Source organism: Zosterops lateralis (assembly GCF_965231275.1).
Source record: "Zosterops lateralis genome assembly, chromosome: 5".
Classification (NCBI taxonomy): Eukaryota; Metazoa; Chordata; class Aves; order Passeriformes; family Zosteropidae; genus Zosterops; species Zosterops lateralis.
Genome location: NC_139766.1, coordinates 36941058 through 36965983, shown reverse-complemented (window position 1 = coordinate 36965983; position 24926 = coordinate 36941058). Strand labels below are relative to the sequence as shown.

General features: G+C 34.8%; 1 protein-coding gene across 1 annotated transcript in view; it reads left to right on the top strand.

The window, feature by feature from the left end:
- GALNTL6 (polypeptide N-acetylgalactosaminyltransferase like 6) overlaps positions 1 to 24926 on the top strand; it is a gene marked incomplete at both ends in the record, with an annotated part of 414831 nt that overhangs the window by 147951 nt on the left and 241954 nt on the right. The window contains one exon of the mRNA XM_083860887.1: positions 6814 to 6922. Coding sequence (XP_083717013.1) covers positions 6814 to 6922 — 109 coding nt within the window. The remainder of the gene's footprint in view (positions 1 to 6813; positions 6923 to 24926) is intronic.

Here is a 24926-nt window from a genome sequence, read left to right as displayed (position 1 = left end):
GAGTAAGAATAAAACAAGAGAAGATAGTGTCAGGTCAGTTTAGTTATTGAGGAAATCTATCAGCAGCTGAGGTCAGCAGGTAGAAAGAGATGGGAGTTGCATGGTCTGAGGAATATTTATTATTATTATTAATAATATTATTAATTTTTTTTTCTTTATTATGCCTTAAGTCTAGACTCTACTTTGTGTCCGACAGTCAGTTCAAATTGTGTCATTTGGAAAGCCAGGGTTCACTGTCAGACTTTCTAGGTCACCTCTGGCAATTCATGATGTTTCACATTCAACAGATATGGAGTGCAAGCACCTCTGGAGTGCTCATGTTTTAACTTAATCTTTTTTGCTGCAGTGTTGTGACCTGAAATATATAACCATAGTGCAGCAATAACAGCTTTTTATACCTGTCTATAAAAGTCTCTGTAATGAAATGCTTGGGGAGCTTGGCATTTTCTAAATAACATTATTAATAGCTTTGATTTGGAATTGATGGCATGATGCTACTGGGTTGTCCGTGATAATCTAGAATCTACAAGCACAAAAATTGTGATATAAGTGTTTCGAAAATGAAATAACCTTGAGTCATTCAGATGTCGCAGACTAAATCAAGTGCTGCCCTTTTTTTGATGTGCTAGGCTAATTATTTCTACTAATGTAAATGTCAGTGCAATGAACACTTATTTGCTGTGGCATAACAAATAAGTGGCATGGGAAGTCTGAGCATATGAAAAAATTCTTCATGTCCTAAAGTCTCTATTATATGTGTTCAAGCCAAGGATATGGAAAACAATTCAGATTCACATTTTTGAAAATGTTTTGAAAATACGTAAAAAAGGAGTAAAAATAAAAGACAGTAATTATATCTGAATGTATTTTTACTTTTTTGTTATTTTTGAAATATTCTAGATCTAGACCCTTTACCACCTTCTCTTGATAGCAAATAATAGTTCTCTGCATTTTACTGGCCAACCTTGACTTCATCATCAGTGGCTTTGGGATGGGCAGCAGTTTTGGCAGGCAGTGTCTGCTGTTATTGTACCTGTTCCCTGTGCTGCATTGTACTCAGATCTCAGTTCAGATATGGGCACTTTTTTGTTTTTTCGTTTTTTTTTTTTTTTTTTTTAATCTAACGCTGAAGAGATACAGGAAAGAAGAGCCACAAAGGCAGTGTTCAGAGCTTAAGGATAAAGGTGTAGAGATGAGATAGTGTGATGCTTGGGTTTTATATCTTTTCTGTAGATCAGGCCACCTTACTTCAGGCATATCATTAGGGGAAATAATATTTTGGTTTTCATCCTTAATATCCTCACCCAGTCACTGCACCAGAATGGATTTTGCATGAGCACTTGACTTCAGATTTGGCTGACATAGTGCTAAGATTTCACTTTGATGATCTTGTGCTAAAATGTACCATAATCTGAAAAAGGGGAAATCTTTCAAAATAAATTTTTTCATGACTCTTCCAACTGCTGTGGATGAAGCTTCATGAAAATGTCTGTCTTCATATACTTTTGATAATACCAGAAGAGAAATTTGGTAAATGAACATATTGTGATTTTGCAACTGATTTATAATGAACATATGGTGTTACATGCAGTGACACCATTCTTTAAAAAGTTATCCTTAATTTTTTTTGATGAAGGAATTCACTTAATTGCCCAGTGATTCTTTTGTTATTGTCTTTTTTGATCAGAGTAGTTGTTCAGAGCATAGAGTCCTGAGAGTGATCTGTGTTAGAAGGATACAAAAAAGAGTAGTGAACTATGTGTTTTACACAACACTGTTGACAAACACTATACAGAAGGTTTTATTCCAAGAATAAAGAGGAATCAAAGAGTAGTTATTTTTATGCTTCTCCTGAAATATCCCCAAAGGTGTCTAAGTAGTTCTTCACTGCATTTATTTCCTGTGTGTATCTTTTCCTGAGTGTGAACAAGTGCTTATGTCTAAATAAGATTATTTCCTAAAATTGATTAAAGAATTGGAAGTGGTTATGCTGATCATTATATAATATTTTGTTAGTGCAGTAATCAATTATATATTGTTGTTTAGTAAAATGTCCCTAGAGCCGGTGAGCGAATCTTCAGGCTCAGAGTAAATCTGTAATTTCTGTAATATCTTTTTTTCTTAAAAAAAAAAGTAGTGCATTTCAATAGATATATCCTCTTCCCTTGCCTGAGTCCCCTCTAATTGTCTGCCTCTACAGAGTGAAATTAAAAATAAATGAATTATTCAATGAAGGCAGTTGTTTCTTAGTTCAAGCTTTCAAATGTCAAAGTAGAGAAGCTTTTTTTTCCCCTCTCTGAGGGATCTGTTAGTGAGTTTTTGGTAATTGCACTATTTTTTGTGCTTATCATATTCTCTGTAATTGAACCAGATGTTAAGTCTTCTCTGGAGGAGAAGAGTCTTCTCAGTTTATGTAATACTGTATCAGTCTTGCATCCCAAAAGATTTGAGGTTAATGTGAAAATGAAATAGTAAGGCAGATGCTGTATGTACTGTTCCTGTAGGTGGGTAATTCCTTTGGACTGAAACACTTAAAAACGTGTAACTCAGAGGTGCATACTACATGTAACAAATGGTTGGATGATAAATTGTTCTAGGATTTTTTTGACAGTCAGTCAAAATCCAACACTTTGTATGCAATAGGATATTTGCTACTGTAATAGTTCTGCAGTGATGAAAATGGTTCATGAGTTTGAGGCTAAGGGCTGTAGGGGCAGACTGCGCTATTTGTGGCTGACTTACAGAAATGTTTTGGAGAGGAAAACCCTGAGTATGTTTCACCTATTCAGCTGAGCTGTTTTCCCACTCATATGTATTGATATGTCAGTAAAGAATACATGTAACTTTACTTTCCTGTCAGCATGAGGTGCTGGGGGAAGCAGGGGCAGGTGTGTCTGAGTCTTCTCTTTTCTCATATCTTGGTTTCCACCTGAAAGAAGCCTTACTTCATATGTTGGAAGGAACCGTAATGTTGTGAAGTCATGTTTTCCATTTCTAATGCTCTTATGTATACCAAAAGACTACTAGTGCTTTTACAGGCACACATAGAACTAACACTTCACACTATCCCTGGAGTGTTGCTGCCATTTAAGTACATAAAAGCCCAGGATGTGCAAATAGCAAATGTGTATTCCCAGAATACCGTGTCTCCTGTGATGTACGGTTCAGTAATTTGCTTACACAGAGAATAATAATCCTTGATACCATTTTTCCTTTTATGGGTTGGAACCTGACCTTATTTGGTTATTTGTTTAAACAACTAAAACCATTTTTGTGCTGAATTCATTGAGCGTTTTATAGCATAAATTTAATAATTTTCATCTGGCTGTTTATACATTACCTCTGAAATGAAGAACTTCTTTTGTTGCCTTCTTTAGCATTTGTACTTCCATGTTTTGATTAATTTTATTACACTTGAGTCCCTCAGTTTATGGTTAAATATGTGTTCAGCAAAAATTCAGAATCCAGATTCATTAGCACACTCCATCTTGTGATGTCATATTCACCTACTCAGAACTTGTTCTGAGATGGGATGTAGAGTTGTATGGGCTTTCTTGGATGTACTTACAAGTAGCAACAGTTGGTGGTTGCTGTTACCCAGCCATTGCACCAGAGAGTCAGGCTGTGTCTAACTAAACCACAACGGCTTCTAGTTTGATGCAAAACAATCTAAATTGTCAAAGTAGCAAAAAATATGGAGAACTGAGAAAGAAAAGTATGTAGGGAGAAGACAAATGCTAGAATAAGAATACTGCATTATTTTTCTTTTTTTTTTTTTTTCCTTTTCCTTCTTCCATAGCTAGAAATGCTTTAAAAATGGGAGCTCTTCTAGTCATTATCATCTGGATAAAAGCAGCCTGTGAGCGTACTTAGAGTTTTACAGTGAATCCTTTTAGCAGTTTTAAAAAATTCCAGAAACTGTGTTTTAAGGTCTTTCAAAATGCAATTTGTTTACCCTTAGGCAGAAGTGAAGTGGAGAAACCCATTTTCTCAAGTGCTTTTGTATCTTGTTAAACAGTATAGTAACTTGGAACAAAAAAAAAAAAGGAAAAAATACATCCTTCAGTTGCTGACAAGGGAGATACTTGGTTGAGGGACCATAGGCAGCTCAGATTTCTTCAGAGCTAAAGAACCTGCACTGCAAAACTCCTGCTCTTCCCAGAGAGTTTGTCTGTGCAACCCAACATCCCTTTCTAAGTCCTGTTTCATTCTCACTGTGCAGGTGGAACAAGTGTGTACACAGAGTGAATTCCATGAAGTCCAGTCCCTGCAGGGGTCACAATGTTCAGCTTTGAGGTGCTGCTGTCTGAATACTGGTTTTACCAAGTGGCACATGAGACTATTCTATTGAATTCCCCTTACACTGAAAGGATGTTAGAGCTGAAAATTTGCCATGGTACAATATGAGAGTTAAGGGATTTATTAAAAAGAAATCCCAACAATCCGAACAATACTCTCAGTTGTTAAACAGGAACCTCTAATGGCACCAATACAATGGTTTGTTTCCTGTTTCCTCTTAGGGCAATGTTACCGTTCCAAAACACAGCAAGACTTCCACAAGTTTTTGTCTATCGTGATATTTGAATTTTTATTTATCCTTCTGCTACATTAATTTTAGTGGATATATTTATTTAACTATATTATGATATTTATTTAACTATATTATGCTTGCAAGAGAGTCTCCCGGTACATTAGACTTGTAAATGCTATCAGGTAAAGTAACGACATGTAATTAATATTTTTAAAGAGTAATGGCATCAAAATGCAAATAGGTAACAGGAAACCACCTGTAAACTCTACTACTCAGCTTTCTTTCAGTGTCCTGCAAAATTTCCACTTAAATAACTATTTTCAGAGAAAGAAAGCAGCACAGGAATAAAAGGTCACAAAAGTAAACTTTATCCTGCTTTTGATAGTTTCAGTAGTTTTGCATTTTTGGAGCCAAGTGATTCACACCAGCTGTACACACACTGAGAAGGGTACAAGTTTAATTGAAGTGAATCTGTCTGAGTCTGACTTTTAAAGAACCAGTTATTGCTTCAGAGTAGATTATTTTAGAAATTTGTGCTTAAGAATCATGATTAATGCTGTTGCAGCCTGTGTCCTACCTTATGCTTCTGACTTTAAAACCCAAGCAATTTAATATTACTATTAGAACATTAGCCTTGTTTGAACTCAAGAATTACTGAAATTAATGAGTTCATTCTAATTACATGAAAGGTTAGATATTTTGATAACCTGACATACTTTTATCAGGATGTATTAAGTTCTTCAGTTCTTTTACATGTGAACCTCTGACTTTTATCATACTAAAATATGATAACAAAATATGTTTTCTTGGAATACACCTGCAAAAGCAGTATTAGAAGAATAAACAAACTAGATTGCAGTTAGGCATTATGTAACAAAGGTTACCTTTAATACCAAGACTTAGAAATGTAGGCCAGGCTAGCAGAGTGTGATGTGTTTTTGTCAGTATTCAGGGATTTGTTGGAGAGCACTGAGCTCATGACACTTTGCCCTGAATATCCAGCATTCTCAGCTGACCCAAAGCAGACATTTTCAACATAAATCTTTATCAACCAGGATTTCTAGCATCCTTTGCTTGAAGGTAACCAGTTATGCCTGGCATTCTTCACTTCTTGTGTACAAATTCGAAAGCCTTTGAAACCCAGTTTTAAGGATGACTTAGCAACCAGATCTGCATCATGTAGCTTGGCTAATATTTGTCTGTCCTAGAAAAAAGAAACCCTAACTGAGCATGCTGGGACAATTTCACCTGGAGTCAGTGAGTGTCATCCAGATCTGTGCAGCCAATAGTGATCAGATGTTGTGTCCCTGGAACTGCTTTTCAAATGTGTTTTCTCATAACTTTGAGAATATTTCTAGCATGCATTTCATATATGCCTTTTGTTCTGGATGACTTACTGATTTAAACCTGTAATTAGCAGAGCTAGAGTTTTCATGTTACGCTTATTAGCAATGAATCTACGTTTCAGGCACTTCTAATGGTACATTTTGGTTCTTAATTTTCATAAAAATCCTAGCTTTTGGCAGAAGGCATCAAGAGAGGGAAAAGAAAAGCTCTAGGAAGATAATATTGCTTGGAAGCAAAAACTAGTTTTTACCTTTACTCAGGAACTTGGAATTTGGAAAGGGGAAGTCAGCATACCAACTGCACATTGTATGGGGGTTTCTTTTCTGAGTATTCTGTGCGGGTGGTGGTGTTGGTGGTGTGTTTTCCCCTTATTGCTTATTGTGAAGATCTACAGGATTTGAAAGTGCTTTGAGAATTTCTTTGCTTTGTACCTTTGATGAAGTCCTTTGACCTTGTGTGAATAGCAATAACTTAGTAGCAGCTATTAAAAAAAAAACTTACAAAAAAATTAAAGGGGAACATTGTAAAGTGCAAAGTAACTGTAACTCCAATTTTGCACAAGTGATGCTTCAAGGAAAAAATCAAAGTCCTTCACATATTGAAGGATAAGGCATTTTTGAAACCTATTCAGTTTAAGTGGTCCATTTAATCTCCACAAGCTTCTTGCCAAGCAGTCATATCAGAAAACTCCTGAAAAAGAGAAATTTTAAGTTCCAGATGTTTGATATACTTCAAATAATTGCTTGTCAAGAACTAAATTCACTGTTTTCTCACAGTATTTAGAAAAAAACCTTCATTAACCACAGTAAAGTTTCAATATTTGCACTGAGTAAACTGGCTATGGTTACTGCCATATTATGAGGGTTCCTCTGTAATAACATGAACCACATATGTATGTATATATTTATTTGTTTGTTTATTTACTCTTTTCACAGACACTTCCTTTGGGGCTGGGAGATGGACAGCTCTTTACCTGGACTGATGGCCTGAAAAGGAAGGACTGGCATGATTATGAAAGCATTCAAAAAGATGCCATGCGTTCAGGTATACATGAGTTATAACAAATTAAAGTGGTTTGTTTACTCATTCTTTCTCTCTATGACTGTTTGTTCTTTTGAGTCCTTGAGGAGGCATTCCTAACAACTTTTCTCTGATTGCAGCAATGTCACAAGGACATCATGTTCTGAATTGAGAGGTCAGACCAACCACAAATACCTTATCTGAAAGTAGCCAAGTGACAATGTGTTTCCTGCTAGTTACTATATAATGATGGTACAATCAGCAAAAATGTTATCAACAAATTATTTTTCATGTTCAAGTCAGTTGTCAAACAGTGACCAAATTGAGTGTTGGTTTGCAAAAGGACATATGTTACAAATAAAGCCAAATTGTCCTTAAATCAATGAACAAAACCTGAGTTCAATACCTATAGCTGCCAAGAACCTTTGGCACTTTTACCATCATCAAACTCTAATCCTTGAGTCTTTCTAAAGCAACTTCATCTCATTCTGACAGTCTGCAATTATTTGAAAATGGGACAAAATTGTGTTTGCAAATAGACTGAAGGACACTTTGTTACGGTGAGTAATGTAATTTTAATGTACCTTTACGTGCTGCATCCCATGTGTGCAGAGAATATGGTTTGTGTTCCTCTTTCTGTCATCAAAGCATGTTCAGATTTGAATTCTTCTTTTACAACATAATGTACAACTATTCAACATAAGATTAATTAAGTTAAAAGGAAGGAAGAGAAACAGGAGTTGAATTACACCTTAATCAGTGTTTGAAAGTCATTATTTTACAAAGGCCAATCTACTATTGTAAAACAAATTATGCTGTCTTGATCCCACTGTTTTGAGACAGCCAAAACCTCCCCCAAAATATCTCTTTAACTGACTCTCGTTGACAGATTCCTAAGACTTGGTAAGTGCTTAATTTTGCAGGAGCCTGAATTAGTAAAATATTGCAAGTGTATGTTAATTTTGTAAGCTATTTCCCCTCTTTTGGATCTTGATCACTAACTAAAGAAATTATCCTTTCCTCCCACATGTGCTTAGGAGATAAAAAAAGATAGGGAGGGAAAGGAAATTATTCTAAGCAATTTGGTAGTTGTCATATCAGTAATTGCCATGTTCCAAATTGCTAAATGTAAAATGACAGATATGTAAGAATGTACAAAGTAAAAGCGGCATGTATGTGGAAACTTGAATATATGTGAGGAATATCATGTTTGCTGGTTGGAATGGACATGCATGGATGCTCTGGCAAGGTACTTTTAATTTCTGAAAATGTAATGTGGACCCCATATGTTTTGGACAATAGCAGTAATACTTATGATTGTCTGATGGATAACTTAAAACATTGCAAATGTAATGCAAACCATTGCATGGAGTTGGCTGAGAAACTGAAAAAACATGTTACATAGCTTTGTAATTCCCAGTTCTAAACCTAACATGATAACCTAACATGTAGTGGCATGTGAATATTAAGATATTCTGATTTATTTACGTTTTTTAATAAAGCGCTTTTTTTTTTTTTTTTTACCATTTGCTAAAGTTGGATGTTTTAGAAATATCTTTCAAAAGTTTATATTTGCCATCATTATTCAATAGATTAAAATACCTTTTAATGCTCTTTTCTTTGAAAATCACAATATGGTAATACAGATGCAAAGCTAGAGCATCTCAATGCACTCTTTTGGGACATACTATGTAATTTCTCTTCCTAGTAACAGTAGCTGAAATACACTGTTAGTTAAAACTCTGTCTGAAAGTGTGATGGGAAAGGGCTTCTTGGGACATTTCAGGAAAGGAAGTCAATGTTTGTTGTACAGAAAAGAAGAAAGCAGTGAAGTATTTTTTTATTTCAGTCTGACTGTTTTATCTGTAAAGCTTATGCTTTCCTAAGCACTGAGAATGTGCATTTCATAATTTCTAATTATGTAGAGGTACTAGTTTCTTCATGACTACTACTGTTTCATGGCCAAATATTTTGATCCGTTTTCATTCCACCAATTGAAACGTATGTTTCTGAATTTGAATGCTCTCTCCTCTTGAAGAGTAAAGCCTTTTGCAAGACATGTAGAAGAAAAAGGTTATTTCTAATTATTTCTATTTATTTTAAGTGTTTTAGCTCATCTTTTTTTGTCCCTAAAATGACAAATGATCTTGCATATAAATCCTGAAATGAGCTTGTGTTGCTTTTGATTTTGCAGGGCTTTGTTGAAACACCTGAGGTTCAAATGTGTGTTTATGATGCTTCTATCATTACATCACATTTTTTTAGCATGGTGATGCTACCTGAGAAGGTACTTGAAGTGAAGGATGGAGAGGCAAAGCTTTATTTGTAGGCAGAACTTAATTTAAAAGCACTTGTAAAGACTTCCAGACCAGTTCTAACAATATTGGTTGGTTAATCTTGATAGAAGAATTCAAGAAGATGTGGAAATGCTGTTGGCTTGTGGAAGTATTGTTATACTGTTGGTGGAACAGGGAACTTACCCATTTAGTTGCCAGTTATCCAAGCCCTGATTTACACAATGTCAGAAAGGAATATATAATGACTTAAATATACTTCTTATCATCTAATCAGTACAGAATAGATGTAGTGAAATGAAAATTAAGTTATTCAGTTATCCTCATCACTTCCATTCTTCTCTGGATATAACTCTGTCATTAGCTCAAAACCAGACTGAAATATAGGAAGAGGCAAACGAAAGTTAACCTTAAAAAAAAAAAAAAAAGGTAATTCCTAACTAAACAGTTGTGATACATACTTTGGAAAGAAGGAAAAAAAAAGAAATTTAATTGCTTCCATTTTCTAAATTGAGCCATTAAGTCAATCAGATATTACAATGGATTGGGAGGGAACAAAATAAGCTAATCAAAGAAACTGACTTCATTGGAGTTGGTAAGTTATGCCAACTTTTTGACAAGAAATCAGAATTTAAAATAAGACCTGTTTCTATTAATTTCTTTTCCTTTGGGAATACAACTGATGACATGCCTTGATGAATAATATGCTTAATTTGCATTAAAAATATGAGAACTGTAAACAAATGCAAATCCTACATCTGTCAGCTTTTGTTTTGGTAAGTAATAAACAATGTTGTGTGTATATCAGAAGAGTGCTCGTGTGATGGATTTCAGAGTAGTGGGTGCACCCTACATGAACACAGCTGATGCCCCTGACTTTGCCATGAATCAGTTACTGTATTGCTATTTCTTCGTTTTAGCAGAGACTTCCCTACTTCAGTTGTATAGGGAGGACAGTTCTACTGAGATATTAATTTCAGGGGCACGGCAGCTTCTGTGTCTCTGATAGCACTGGTTTTCCATGGTTTCTGTGTAGAACTAGGAGTCTGAGATCCGTCAATGCTCCTATGAGAGATGAGATTCACAGGAGAGAGCTGTGAAAGCCTAAGGCAGTAATTCAGAAGCATCCATGAGAAGACACCATGCTGGTTTCACCTCTGTCTTAATGTCCTGGGTAGTGAGACGAGAAGTCCTCAAGAATCAGTCAATGTCATTGTTCCTCCATTTCTGAAAGTTATTTTATTTATTTCACTCAAGAAATTCTCATCTTTATCATCAATTACAAGTAGTAGCAGTAATGATGAATTACAATCCTTCTCAGGCAAGAGGACGGATTCATTTTTGTGATTCCTAGGCTTTTAAAGAAGTGCAGATTGAATGTTTATATTAATATGGTACTCTTTCTGATCATGACAACCTATTTCTAACCACAAGTGATAACCTTTCCAATGTGAAGTACTACAAAAGGGTAACAGATTGATTAGAAAAAGGGAAAAATAAGGTCTTATTTCTGAAAGCATGTAATCAATTTTATATTAATAGCCAGTAAGATACACATAGACTACATACTGCAAGTATTTTTTGTTTTCAATTTTTATTCTTTAAATATTGTCTTTTATTTTTTCTTTTAAAATGCTTTGGAGGTATTTTTTGTCTGATTGCATGTGTATACTGAAACGATTACATTCTATGAGGTGGATTGAAAATTTAGTGTAATAAACTAATTTCTGAGAGAATGGAAAACTATAAGAAGCTGTGTTAATATAAATTTCTAAAAACATTTGTCTTCAAAAGAAATTGGCTAAGAAATAGAGTAAGTGACTTTAGAGATATGGCTGTCAATACTTTTATGTTTGGCTGTTGAGCCATTTGGGGCTTGTCTGCTAATAAGGTCTCAGAGGAAAAACCTTTTAAAATGTACCTAGGGTCTATTCCAGCAGTTACTGCACCATTTTCAGTCTTTGTTCCTCCTATTTGTGTATTTAAATAGCATGTGGAAGCCTTATGGGGAGGGAAGGAATGAAGGTTGTAATTCTTTCCTGTATTCAGTATTGTCTTTACCTTTCTGCTTCTTCAAAATGTTACCTTGACTGAAAGAAGGGAATTTTAAAGATCTTGACCTTTACATGCCTCAGTGCAGGCATTTCATGGAGATTAGTTCTATAAACAAACAGACAGTATGTTCTATAGTTCTACAAACAAACATTCATACAGATTAGTTTTATGAACAAGCTAAGCAGGGATATTTAGTGACCTGTACATGTTTGTGATGACAGTGGAAATAGATTGGAGCTCTGGATTCTTGGGTAGAATGTCAGAAGGTAAAAGACATGAGTACTTTTCTACAGCAGTAACAAGTAGTGAACGCCTGAAATTTGACTTCAGTGCCACTTAAAGAAATTTTGGAATAGTGATCCTTTTCCATCACCTTTTCTGCTCAAATATTTGCTTAATCCTTATAATAATTTTGAATAATGCCCGTTCTTAAATTCAGAAGAACTTGCCAAGCCTAGTGCCAGAGTGCTTCTAGAAGATATGAGGCAGCATGATACAGAAAGCAACATTAATTGTAATTCCCTATTGGCTATGAAAAAAATTAGCTCTGTGATACTTACACAGATAAATACAATAAAATTTGTGCAGGAAAAGAAGTGTATACTAAAATACTGATTTACTTATGCCATATTTCATATGGAATTATGCACTGGGAATTTTGTGAGAATTATATATTAAACAAGTTTTCTAAATTTAATTTAGGTCTTTGAGCTTGCAATTCCTTTAGAAAGACTTTGAGAATTTGCAGTATAATTGGAAGTGTAGTGGTAGCCAAGGTCTCAATAAATAGTCATAACTTAATTGTTCATGGCATTATCATGAATATGCTTCACGCAGTTTACAGTGTATTGTTTGTAAAAGAGAAAAATGTTTGTCAGTTTATCCTAATGCAAGTCTTAGATGATTAAAAAATTTTAAACAGTAATATTAGTCATGGCTTGTCAAGGAGACAGCACATAAAGGATGTGTAATATGAAAGATGGATGCAATCTACTGCGGTTACATAAAGCGTTTCACGTATTAAATGCATTTGCTCCTTAAATAAAGTGCTGCAGACTGTGATCTGATTCTACCACTCTTAATGGTCTGGATTTCCTATTGACAACAGTGAGATCAGCCTGGAGCTGGGTGCCAAGATAAAACTATTATGCTCTTAAATACTGATTTGGGAAGTGAATTTTTTTTTTCCAGTGGTGCCTTCTTTAGAAGTTTAAACCCTGATTACTAGAAAATTCAGTTTGGTGTTTTTGGTTTTTTGTTACAAGGCCTTAAGGTTTTCTGTGGGTAACTACAGGCTGGTTTCCTCAGATTGTGAAATGGCATAATCACAGTATTATTTAAACGGTAGCTTGGGTACACATTTGCACTGGATCTCAAGTTAAAACTTAATATTCCACGGCTGCAGAAGAAGCTGGAAAGTATAAGGCTGTAGCTGCATAGAATTTCTCTGTCAGAAAACTGCGTACATGATAGAACTAACTCTTGCCGCTTAAATCTATGCATAAAAGCAGTTTATAGATGACTGTAAGTCAGAGCCAAGCTTCTATTTTAAATCACAATGCCTCTGTTGCCTTGGTCAGATATGAGGCCCTTTTTAGAGTTGAAGTAAATGTGATTCTTTCCCTGTTCTTCCCTGTCCCCACCCCCTGCCACACACACACACACTTTGAAAACTCATCAATTAAAACATTTAAATGTAATTGGAAAGCTAATTTTTAAGAGCTACCAGGGTGACAGAGGAGGGGAAAGCAGAGTTCATAATATGACTCGTGTTATTTAGAACAGTGAAAATTATCTTCTGCATGCTTTTCTGTGCTGGGAATTGGTACGTTGGTTTTTTCCTTGATACGCAGGAAGAAAATTGTATTTCCAGAAACTTGGCAAGAAATATCTATTGACTTTCACTGTATCAATGATACATATTCTTGAATGAAACTAGTGTCCAAAGTTCAAGAAGTGCTCCCCTAGAAAATTTATTAAAGTTGTTAGGTTTTCATATTTCTCTATATTTTCATCTGTGCATAGATATGTGGTTTCAAATCCTTAACAAACTGAAGTTTACTCTCTAGTACCTTCTCCCGTTGTATTTGAATGTTGGTTTGAATGCTCGTACAATTTTAAAAAGAAGGAAAGAAAGCAACAAGCCATAGCAAACATAAAATATTTTTTTTAAAAAAACGCAGCAGATGCCATCTGCATGTGATAGTCCCAAGTCTCATCTGTTCTGTATAGCGGTGAAGACCTGTCTTCATGAACTTACATCAGTATTAGTGATCAAGAGCTGATACTGGGAATGTATTTAACGGGTAATACTTGGAGATTTATTAGTTGCTCCCTAAAAAAAAAAAAAAAAAAAAAAAAAAAAAAGGAGGAAACTTGACTTTAGAAGTTTTGTGTTTGGGTTTTTTTTTGGTAGGGAAGTGTATGAGATGATGTCTCATCTAAAATGAATCTTTTAATTTGGCACTTGCACTCTAGAATGATGGTTCGATTTTTGTCTCTGTTGGACTTCTTTCTCTTTGTGCTTAACCATTTTCAGGGCTATCCAAGTTATATTTAGTGGGAGTTCTTTGTAGATGCTTGGCTGGTTTGGTTTTATGTTTGGTTGTTTTTTTAAAGACAGAGATGTTTTGTAGTAATTATGGAAAAGGGATTTTATCTGCATAGTCTTCAAAAACCTGGGGCTCATTTGCAGAGAGAGTTTGAAACAACCAAAAGAGACCTTCAGGGTAGACCTGTCTGTGTGTAAGGAGGAGGAGAGCTCTATAGACCATCTAAATTGATCTTTATTTGCTCTTGTGATCAAGATTGTAAAATGATCAAGTTTGTCAGCTCAGAGGAATTATTACTTGACTCAGTGGAACACAGAAATGTCATTTAGTTTGCTGTAAAAAGTTAACTACAGAGAGGGAGGAGAGAAGCAGGGGACATAGTTGCATTTACAAAAACATTTTGGATGTTGTTTTTAGCTTTAGGGTCTTCAAAAAGCCAACAAGATGTTTAGATTCCTTAAAAAAACCCCAAACCAATAAATAGTGCCCACTTTCCAGTCATAGCTTCTTTCTTTTGAGAATACGAATTAAGTTTGCAAGTACAAAAGTCTAGTGTAGTTATCTCAATGCAGTTTATGAGTGAAATATGTGTAAGGTGACTTTCTTTCTTTTCCTTCCTGTTTTCATTAAATGAGCTGACAGAGGAAAATTATTGGACTGGTGAAACCATTCATCTGACATCCAGTGAATGTGTGTGAAAAGGCAGAGATGTATGATTGTTTTGCTATAATTTGCTTTATAAACACTAGCTCATCAAATTATGTCCTGTAATCATTGCTTCTCAAAGGAACAGAGCTACATTTTGGATGGCATTGTGTAAAACAAAGTTATATGCCCTGCATGCTTGCAGTAAAGTGTTGTCTGGGGGAATCTGTCCTTCTCTTAATATAAAGAAAGTAGAAAAAGAAACCACTTTTCTAGGAGTGGCATTTTGTTCTCCCAACCTGTGTGACAGTTCAGCTGCTACAAGGTAGAAGTAAACTTTTAAACTTTTTTTTTAGACAGTCTTGATTAAAACTTCTACATGTGATGCTGAAATGTGAATAGTAAAACTTGCCAGGAGTTTCATTGGAAAAAGGCTCAGATTTAAAAAACAAAAAAAATCAAGATGCACATTTAAGTTTTATTACAGGTATTCTTAAAACATGGAAACAGTCTTTCTCTTGAAATGTCTCATGAAATGGTTTACATTTTTATATTTTTAAAAGACAGCTGAAGTAATTTCAGGTTACCCTCACCGTTACTTCTATTTTACATACAAAGTAATTGGATGGATGGGGTGTGTTTTGGAAACTACTGTTAATGTATATGAGGTTGCTGGTACTTTTACTTGCTTCTTGCATTTTTATTCCATGGCAGTTTACAAAAGGTGAGACTGATCTAAAACACAATGAGTGCTGGTGTGTAAAGTGGGGAAGGAGTAGTCTCCAGAGGGCAAGTTGCAGACTTTCTAAAAGGATACTGATTCTGTTGTCTTCTCAGACTTCCTTTCTGAGCAACTCTGGTTATTGAATACTTCAAGGATTTTTTCATTGAGAGACCAATATCTTTCTAATATTGTCCCACAAAAAAAGAAAAGAAGCCTCTAAATAAATAACATTAGTTTATTTGGATTTTTTTCCTATATATTTTTTTCACAGCTTTCACTAAAATGGCTATACTGGAAAGAATCTAAACTTCATATGCTCCACAAAAAGGGTTGAAGCTGTGAGTAGGTAAAGTTCTGGAGGGCTGACATTTTGATTAGGTGCTGTTTATGAGTAAGTTAAGCAAGTTACTAACATACTGCCACTTTAGTATTGAAATGGTATTGAAATGACTTTTTTTTCCCCCAGTTTATACAATGAACAACTTTTAAAACCTGTAATAAATTGTGATAAAGATCATATTTTCATCTTCTTTTTTGGAAACTTCTAAAGTCATACATAGAAGTTTTGAGACCCTGAGCATTCCTTGGAAAAAGCTTGTTTTTCCCCAATTTGAGTCCATTTTGCCCATGACAGCAGTTAGTGAGTGGTCTCTCCCTGCCCTTATCTCAACCCACAAGCCTTTTATTATGTTTTGTCTCAGCTGTCCAGCTGAGGAGGGGAGTGATGGAGTGGCTTTGGTGAGCACCTGGCATCCAGCCAGGGTCAAATCCCCATGGTAGAAAACCAGTTCTTAATCCAGTCCAAGTCTTCTGTTTTAATTTCGCTCACTATTGTAAAGATGGTGGTTTGCTATTTAAGCAAATACAGGAAAAATTAAATTAAATACATGCAAAAGCACTTTCTCTTAGTTAAATTGTGTGACATGCGGAGATGTATTAATGGTAGGAAAATAGACAAACTAAGTGGGGTTTTATTCCTCTCTGGAAAATGTGAGGTGTGGTGATTTTTTTTTCATTCTTCTTTTCTAGTTTGTAATATACTTAACAAATTAAATGGTGTAATATCTGGTAAAGCATCTGAAACAAAACCTATAATTAAATTAAGTCTCTGATTTGCATCCTATTCCTCTGTTACCTGTTGTTATGGATGGCTGTGTATGCTTGTTCTCCTAACATGGTTGCTAAACATCTTTCTCCTCAAAAAATGGATTTATTGAGAGGCTTTTGATAATACAGCCATTAGTAGAATTCAGAGTTACTGTGTGTCATCAAAAATCTGCATAATGGAATTTAACTTTTATTTTTTTCATTTTCTCAATGAGAAAGAAATTTTTAGGGACTTCCTGTATATACACCTAAAATTTCAAGCTGTGTACAAATGAGACTTTGGGCTGGTACCCGACACTTTTTTCTGTCTGTTATAAAATTAGAAGGTATTGTTTTGGTTGACAACCAAAATTTTAACTTGAATGTCTATCCTTTATTAATATTAGTTAATTTCTGTCATTTATATAAAATTCAGAGAAAAAAGACTGCAACTTTAAAATTTTAGCTTTCAAAATATGTCTTTTATTTGCTTCTCTTAACCCAGATATCAACAATTTTTTGTAAAAAAATCAGGGAATACTTTTGTCTGAATCCAGACATCAGTTTTCAATAAGTTTACTTTTTCAAAGAAGTTCCCAATGGACATATTGAGTTACAACTGAATTATGCATAAATGTAGCCTTGGGGTAAATGTTTAGTTGTGTTTTGTAAGTGTTGAGTTATCCTTTTGAAAAGAAGATATTTTCAACTAATTAGTTGAAAATCTGTTCAGATCCTGGCTGAAGGTGGCTCATGAAGTCTCCACTTCTGCCTCTGCCTGATTCGACAGCATATATTGACTGGAAATTTCAATTGAGTTTAGTACAGGAAATTTGCTCAAATTTGTGTCAGGCATTTGAAAAATAGTTGGCACAATTAGACTTGTATTGTTCAGAAAGATGTGGATCAATGGCAAGGGAGGAGAAGGGCTGTGGAAAGCTGTGCTATGATCAGAGCAGATCAAGCATTAAGTTTAGCTCTCCTTGCCCCAGGAATATCAGTCAGCTGTAAGGCTCTTTAAAATAAATAATGCATTTTAAACCATCTTAAAAACCAGGCATTTAAAAATCAGTTATAAAAGGCAATACTAATGATTGCAGCATTAGTATCTTTTATAAGAAGAAGGAAAGGCAGTGGCTGGGAAGTGCAGTAATAGTGATTTTATGGAGCAGTATATGTAGTATCAAAAGTTTTCACCAGAGTAATGTGTCTGATTTGCGAAAAGAAAACATGAAAAAGAGAAGAGCATTGAGATTCAAAGTGTTACTTTGGGTGTGATAGAACAAAATGCAATTTGTTCTAAGTAGAGCAGAAGGGCTTACTTGGGCCAGTCCCAAGAACATGGCATTCCATGTCTCAGTTCTTCATCTGGGTTTATATTGCTTGCCTTGATGATAATTCTTGTATCTCTGAATTTGTAGGGGTGCCTGTTTTTTATATTATCCTTGGTAATTATTTTCATACTCAGCTTATAATGTATAAATTTGAATAGACCTGAAAAAGCAGTAAACTATTTCTGTACTACCTGTGAGACTTACCCCAAGTGAGCAAACACTGCTTGCTTATTTGCATTCTTCTCAGATTTACAGAAGGAATAAGTTTGTCCTTGTCACTGAGTCACCATGTGGGGAATCAGAAGGTTTAGTTCTGCTTCTTGGGTCTGTCTCAAACTTTAACTGTGAATGTTTACTATCTCCATATCTAAGAATGTTTTTAAAAAATACATATATATGTGTATATAGTATATTTATATATTTGTTGTTGCTGGTTTTGGGGGGGATGTTTGTAGTTTGTTTTGTTTCAGGATTTTTTTGTAGGGGTCATGCAGGTTAAATCCAAGTTTACTGGGAGCTGTGACAGCTCATGTGTTCTCTATACATCATGGATATACATCATGGAATAATGCTTCATGTACAAGAGTGACTACATTGTTGGACACTGTTGACTCACACTCATTTTTTACAGGTTATTCCATCTTCTTCATGTGGCAGCCACAAAACCAGCTTCGGGAGCTAGTTTAGGTAGAATTCATGGGAAAAAAAAAATTCCATAATAATTAACTGTTCCTTGGAACATCCTATTTGTTTTCCTGTGATAGTATATGGTAAACAACAACACATGGTTATATGTCTTAGAATGAAGAAAAATAGAGGATCAAGGATAAATAACTCTTACGTTAATTACAGCTGTTATGACCCTATCATTTTGTATTTTGGGGTTTTCTGAAACACTACCTGTGCAACTGTAATTTTGCAATAATTTTGTGGATGTGTTTGGTTTCTGTTCCTAACCCTGTTATGAACACTTTAGTTTGAACTTTTTAAAGATATCAGCTTGACCATACACATTAATTAGATAATACTTTCTGGTATTCGAGACTATTAGAATGCCTTCTTGAGCTATTTTGTATGAATTAATTCATTTAAGTATTGAAACAAATACCTTACCATTATTAGTAGATGATTTTCAGGTCATGTTCCATAGTAGATACTTTTTATCCTAGCAGGTCCTTCAATTACTAAATGAAACTGTGAAGCCTTTTTTATGGTTGAATTGCTCATTCAGTGTTTGGCTCTGATTAATGGTCCACAGCCAGTCTGTTCTAATGTTAAATGAAAAAAACATTCTGGTGGCTGTGGCATTTGGTGATAAGTAGTTAGACTAAATAGAAGACGTACTGTGCCTCCCTTGGCTACAGAGTTATGATTAGATTCAGCTCAGCCTGCAGAATACTGAGGATATTGCTTCTCTGCTGCAGTGATAGAGCAACTCATATCAACACAGCATGTGTTACTGCTTATCTTGCATTGTACACTGCAGCATTCTAAATACACTGGACAAACCAAGTAGTATGGTCTGGTTCTTTTCTTTTGTTTTTTCTAGATTTATTAAAGTGGAATGGGGGTTAGAATGACTCTTCCACCCAGAAAGCCATTGTAGTACTTGCAGTAAATATTAAAAGCTATATCTTTTAAGAAAAATTCTATTGCTTATTTTGGTGAAATGTTTATTCAAGCCTTTGGACGGTCACTTTCCAAGGTCCATATGCTGTCATTCTTCTGCTAAAACAAAACAATCCCACTGGTTTACTTCATGATATATTTTTAAACAATCACTTCCCTCAGACACATACACACTGTATTTTTACTCTGCAGTGTCTATGTTGGAAATTTAGAGGCTGCGTTTTAAATGTTTCAAATGAATGAAAAAGGGGAGGGGTAGTTTACTCCAGTATTCCATAAAGCACAGGGTGTAAGATTTAGAAATTAACTGTTGATTAATTAATTGAAAATCACTAAATGAAAAAATGCACATATTTAAGATAAACCTTGTTAATATATTGAGATAAACTTGTTTCTATATCAAGGACTTCATATTGGTTTTTGAAAGATACAGACTTGGATTTTTCCAATGGTTACCTGTATAAGGCCCCTTTTCTGCCAGGACAGCATTGCCAACAGTAAAGGCATTTTTAAGTGACATCTAGTAAAATGCCTAGATACCTGCAAGAATTAATCTCAAGAGCACTGAGCTAATTTATCCTTCCTGCAAATTAATTAACTCAGCAAACAATATTTTATTACAGATAAACAAGTAACATATAAGAGTTAATTCCTAAAGTATACCAATAATAATTTTTCATTCCGCTTTGCCAAGGCAACAGCCAGGCTGGCTGTTTGTTCCCCATTCCTGAGCCAAAGGCAGCCTTACTCTTGGGAACTGTGGAGTCCTGGGAGGCAAGAAGCCCCAGCTGAAGTTTCCAGAGCTTTGTGCTGTGACCTGGGGCTTGTAACACTCTGCCAGATGTTGCTGTTGTTTGCTCCACTTGGTGCACTCATTCATTCTGCTGCTCACTGCCACTGCTGCTCACCGTTTTTGTGCTGCTCAGCCTGATCCACTGTCATTTTATGTCATTTTCTTTTGTTTCCATCTTAAAGAAATGCAGATGAGGTGTCCTTAATGTATACAGAATATTGGTAATCAGTTTCTTCTGCTTTGTGAAGTCTTAAAAAACCAAACTTATGCCATTTTTTCTTTGAAGTCTGACGCAGAGGTTATGATCTTAAATTAACATGAAGAGTTGGCCTAGGCCTGTTAAGTCTTTGGAAATCTGGAAATTATATTTAATAGAGCTACAAAGTTCTAATTTACTTTTTTTTTTTTTCCACTTTTATTCTTTTTATAGAAATGCTTCTCAAACATCTATAAGATAAGTATGTTTCAGAGGTTCCTATTTGTATCTCTTATTTCCTCTCTGGGAAATGCTCTTCCTTTACCTAATTCCTACCCACTCTGGGTTGAGGAATGGCAGAAAATATCACTGCTGTAAGTAGGGATTTCTTTTTGTGTTAGTAACAGGTTCCTTTCGTTTTTTATTTCATGTGAATAATAAGCAAACAATACTCTAAAGATCCAGCTACAGTACAATTTGAATGTACTCTTCTAAATTTTTTAAGGAGCGTGATCTTCTCTATTGGTTTTCTTGTTTGGTTGATTGGAGGTTTTCTTGGATTTTTGTTCTTGCAGTTTGATTGGGTGGTGGTTTTTTTTGTTTTGTTTTGTTTTGTTTTGTTTTGTTTTGTTTTGTTTTTCCTTCCTTTTTTTGAGGTGTTTTTTTTTTAGTTCTGGATATAAGCAGGCAGTCAAATAACAAAATTCAAAGTTATATTTTTTCTCCCTTTTTCTCCCAACCTATGCTATCGGTATAAAGCTATTCCTGAAGACAGAAGCAATTTAGTTCATATTTCTCCTGCTGACATCATATTACTATAGCAGCAATCCAGAGAGGACAAAGCCTCATCTTTGCTCTGATAACATCTCTATACCACTTACCAAGGACAGCATGATCCTTGGAAAAGAAAACCTGTATGTACTACTGTCATTTCAAGATAGATAAAATAGTAGGGATTTTAGTGCTTTCTAACAGAAAACTGAGTGAATTTTTGATTGTTTTCTGTAATAGCTCAATATTGGAACTGTAGTCAATTCATTTTATTAAATATTTATAAATAAATCATTTATTCTGTCTTGAAAATTTATTGTTCAGGATTTCCTTGACAAGATTTTTGCATAAGACTCGATTACTTCTATAATATTGAGAAAAAGCATTTTATTTTGCCTCAGACCTTGACAGAGTTATGTAATTAATAATTAGAAGAGTTGTAAATCTTCCTGTAGTGCCTTTTTAAGCTGCTACAAAGTAGAGTACTGATAAAATAATTTTTAAAAGATACTTTTGATCCTATTTTCATTGATGTAAAATCAATTAAATTCCTTTCCCTATAATATAAATTAGGGTAATGAAATTGTGCAACTGAGTGAGATACTCTGAGAAGTTTAGGAAAAGTCCAATAAACTTGACATGAATATACTTCAGTTTCTGATGTGACTTTTATGGACTCTGAGGGAACCTATAGTTGGTTTTTTGATATGAAGGGAATTACTTTAATGTGAGACATGCAGTTTGAATTTTCTATCTCCATAACAAATTGTCAAAGATCATTAATGTAATTATTAAATTAAAATTTTCATCCATTTTATTGGAAATTAACATAGATGTCCAAATCACAAAAGGCATTTGCTCAAAAAAGCAATTCATTTTCTAGTCTGTAAGGAGAAGGTGATTTCTACACTCTGCCATCCTGTCTGTGAAGAAGAGGAAAAATAAGGGATACAATTTTTTGTTTGTACTCAAATGCAAATTGACTTCCAAAAAAGTAGAATGTGCTGGGAGTTCGAGTTGCTAATCTGTTTTACTTTTCTAAAAAATATGAAGTTGATCTCCACAGTGAAAGATGAGAGACTTGTATAGAACTGTGTACTAGGAAAACTTCAGAAATTATGTAAAAGATACCACAGATTGATTTAAATAGAGTTTTTGCCCTCTGACTTGCCCAGTTGCCATATCAGGATCAAAAAGGTTTGTTTTGTGAAAATTTATGTGTCAAAATTAGGTAAGATTTCTTCTGACTCAAATGTTTTTAGTCTGTGGTTGATCTTTATTTCCCATTTTAATTCTCACACTTCTTTCTTAGAGGCTGATGTGTGACTGCATTCATTTGGAATTTGTATTTCTCTGTCTACCTTTGCTAAGAAATACAATCACTTTCTCCTCATGGGACTTCAGTTCTGTATTGAAAGATTGCTCTGGGATAAGATTAGACATCTGTTCTCACTGAGAGAGGATGGGCTTGGGGTTGATGTGTGATGAACACAGCTGAACTGTGCTGGATTCTCAGTGGTCTATTTAGAGATAATTCTTAATATATATATTTAAAGAATGACAGAATTAACTTATCCAAAATAATAAAATGCACTATAAGTAAGAAGACTTAATTATTTGTAGGTTTACATATTAAAATAAAATCCTTATATGTACTAAAGCATTTAGCATATGGAGAATTCTTACTCCCTGCTACTGGTTTAGAGTTAAAGGATGCTTGAATGCTTGAATTAAAGGCTGTGCTTAAATACTTATGTGAATTATAGTCTTGGCTTGATATGGCTGTGTGGTCATGCCTGAGTAAACTAATAGCAGTGAGTATAAACAGTAAATAATTCAGATTTGTACGCAGTTCTTCCCCACAGACACTGAATGGCTTATGCTCTTTATCCACTTGGTTTCCTGTGTTAAGATGTCAAGCAATTACTTAACTTCTTGAACTTATATGGCAAAGCCAATCTTTTTTACCACACCTGCTGAATTATAAATAATGTTCATCTGAATTATAAAAACAAAACCCCAAAAGAAAACCCAGACGACCCTGAAATGAGAACCTGTTGCCATTTGATTTGCTGTTTATAGTTTTAAGCAAGGTCCCCTATCTATTGCATATGGAAGTAGTGCAGAACTCCTCTTCTGTTGCATTTTCAAACTGATTTACAGTTGATCTATTTTGCCAACAATATCCCTGTTCTCTTTGTAATTATAGTGCCTGGCAACTATACCAGTGTGGCTGATCCAGAGCCATCATTCTGCAATTAGACTTTTGTACTGAGTATACAGAATATTTTGGTTTTTTTAATTTTCATGTTTCACCTTAATTGTCTTCCCTTTGAACCATCTGTTGAACAAGAGGGCTTATTCTCCACCTGCTGTATCTGCATTATACATCAGGAGGAGATGCCTAACTGAGGTGTCCTTGAACTATCAGGTATCACAAGTTGTCAAGCATAGAACTAAAAATTTTTAGAGCTAGGTATAGAGTGTATGGTTTCTAGGAGACTGTAACATCCTTGAGTAGGGCTAAAAAGAGTATCTAATACGTGGCCAAGGCAGTAGTTTATCTTGATGCCTTCAGTATCTTTACCTTTTTTTAATGTGACTATCTACAGAGAATTATTTTAAGATGGTGTATTAAAACCCTTAAAATAACACAGTACTAAGCAATGTAGAACTGTTAACTCCTAAACCATCATAGTGCCTTAAGAGGAAAACCTAGTATATTTTCATACTTGCTTATGTTGATTACTGAGTTAAAAATCACACTAATAATTCTATAATCACAAAGGTAAGACAGCACTGTATGAATTAAACATTGCTGTAAGGCTTCCCATGCAGTGGAGCTTTCTGATGGGATTTGGGGGCCAGGTTGAATATATGTGCCATTCTTGTGCTATTGGGTTTTTCCTGTCCTTGACAAATCAAAATCCCGAGCTGAAATTTCTGATCGTCCTTAGTTTATGAAATTATTTTTACTGCAATTGTAAACCAGCCTCAGAAAGTTTGTGCTGGGTTGGTTTTTATCCATCACATTTGGATGAGTCCCCATTTAGATGTAAAGAGGCAAAAAAAAATCAGCATTGGGTTTTTTTACTCTCAGTTTCTCCAGTACTTTATAGCCTTGTTGCAGTTTCTGTATTGCTGTTTTGCCTTCAGACAAAAGAGACAGTATGAGAGGACTTATATCTGCCTATCAATAGATTTAAAGTAGTTGTCTGTAGCCAGTAATTACACTTTAAATTACATTTAATTGGGGTCCTTTTCACCAGAATTTTACTCTTCTTGCAGTGTGAAATTTCCCCTTTTTATCTTGGCATATCCTGGCATAACCATTGTGCAGTGATAGAAATTACTGTCAGACATGTGGGAAGGTGAATCAGTGAAGGGAGAGTTTTCTGTGCTTATGATGTTTTTATGCTGAATATGCTCATACATGCCACTTTCCTCTACACAGGGAATCCTTCAAGCCTAAAGATCACCCAAAAATTGTAGATAATTTTTTTTAATGCTAATCTTCTGAGCTCTCTATTTCTCTTCTTCCAAGGTCGTTCATAAGGAATGGTCACTTCTTACCAAAGCTGTTTTTGAGAAATTAGCAAACTGCTTCCAGCTGGATCTGATGGATGGCTCCACTAATGATCCCTACCTAATCAGGAGGGACTGCAGGGTGAAAGAGCAAGCAAATAAAAAGCTGGGAGAAGTAGTCATGACATTCAAAAAAGTGCATAAGCCTGTTTACTCACCTCCTGAAGAACCAAATGGACTCATTTAGGAAAAGTAAAATAAGAATTCACCTCTCTTTACACAGGGTGAATAGCTGGAATATATAGGAAATTTTATAGTAAAAAAATTATTTGCAATAGTATGTTTTAATCATATAGGTAATTTCTTTTAGAATGTTTGCAATATTAGTAACTACCTGCATAAATCTTTATTAATGACCAGTTAA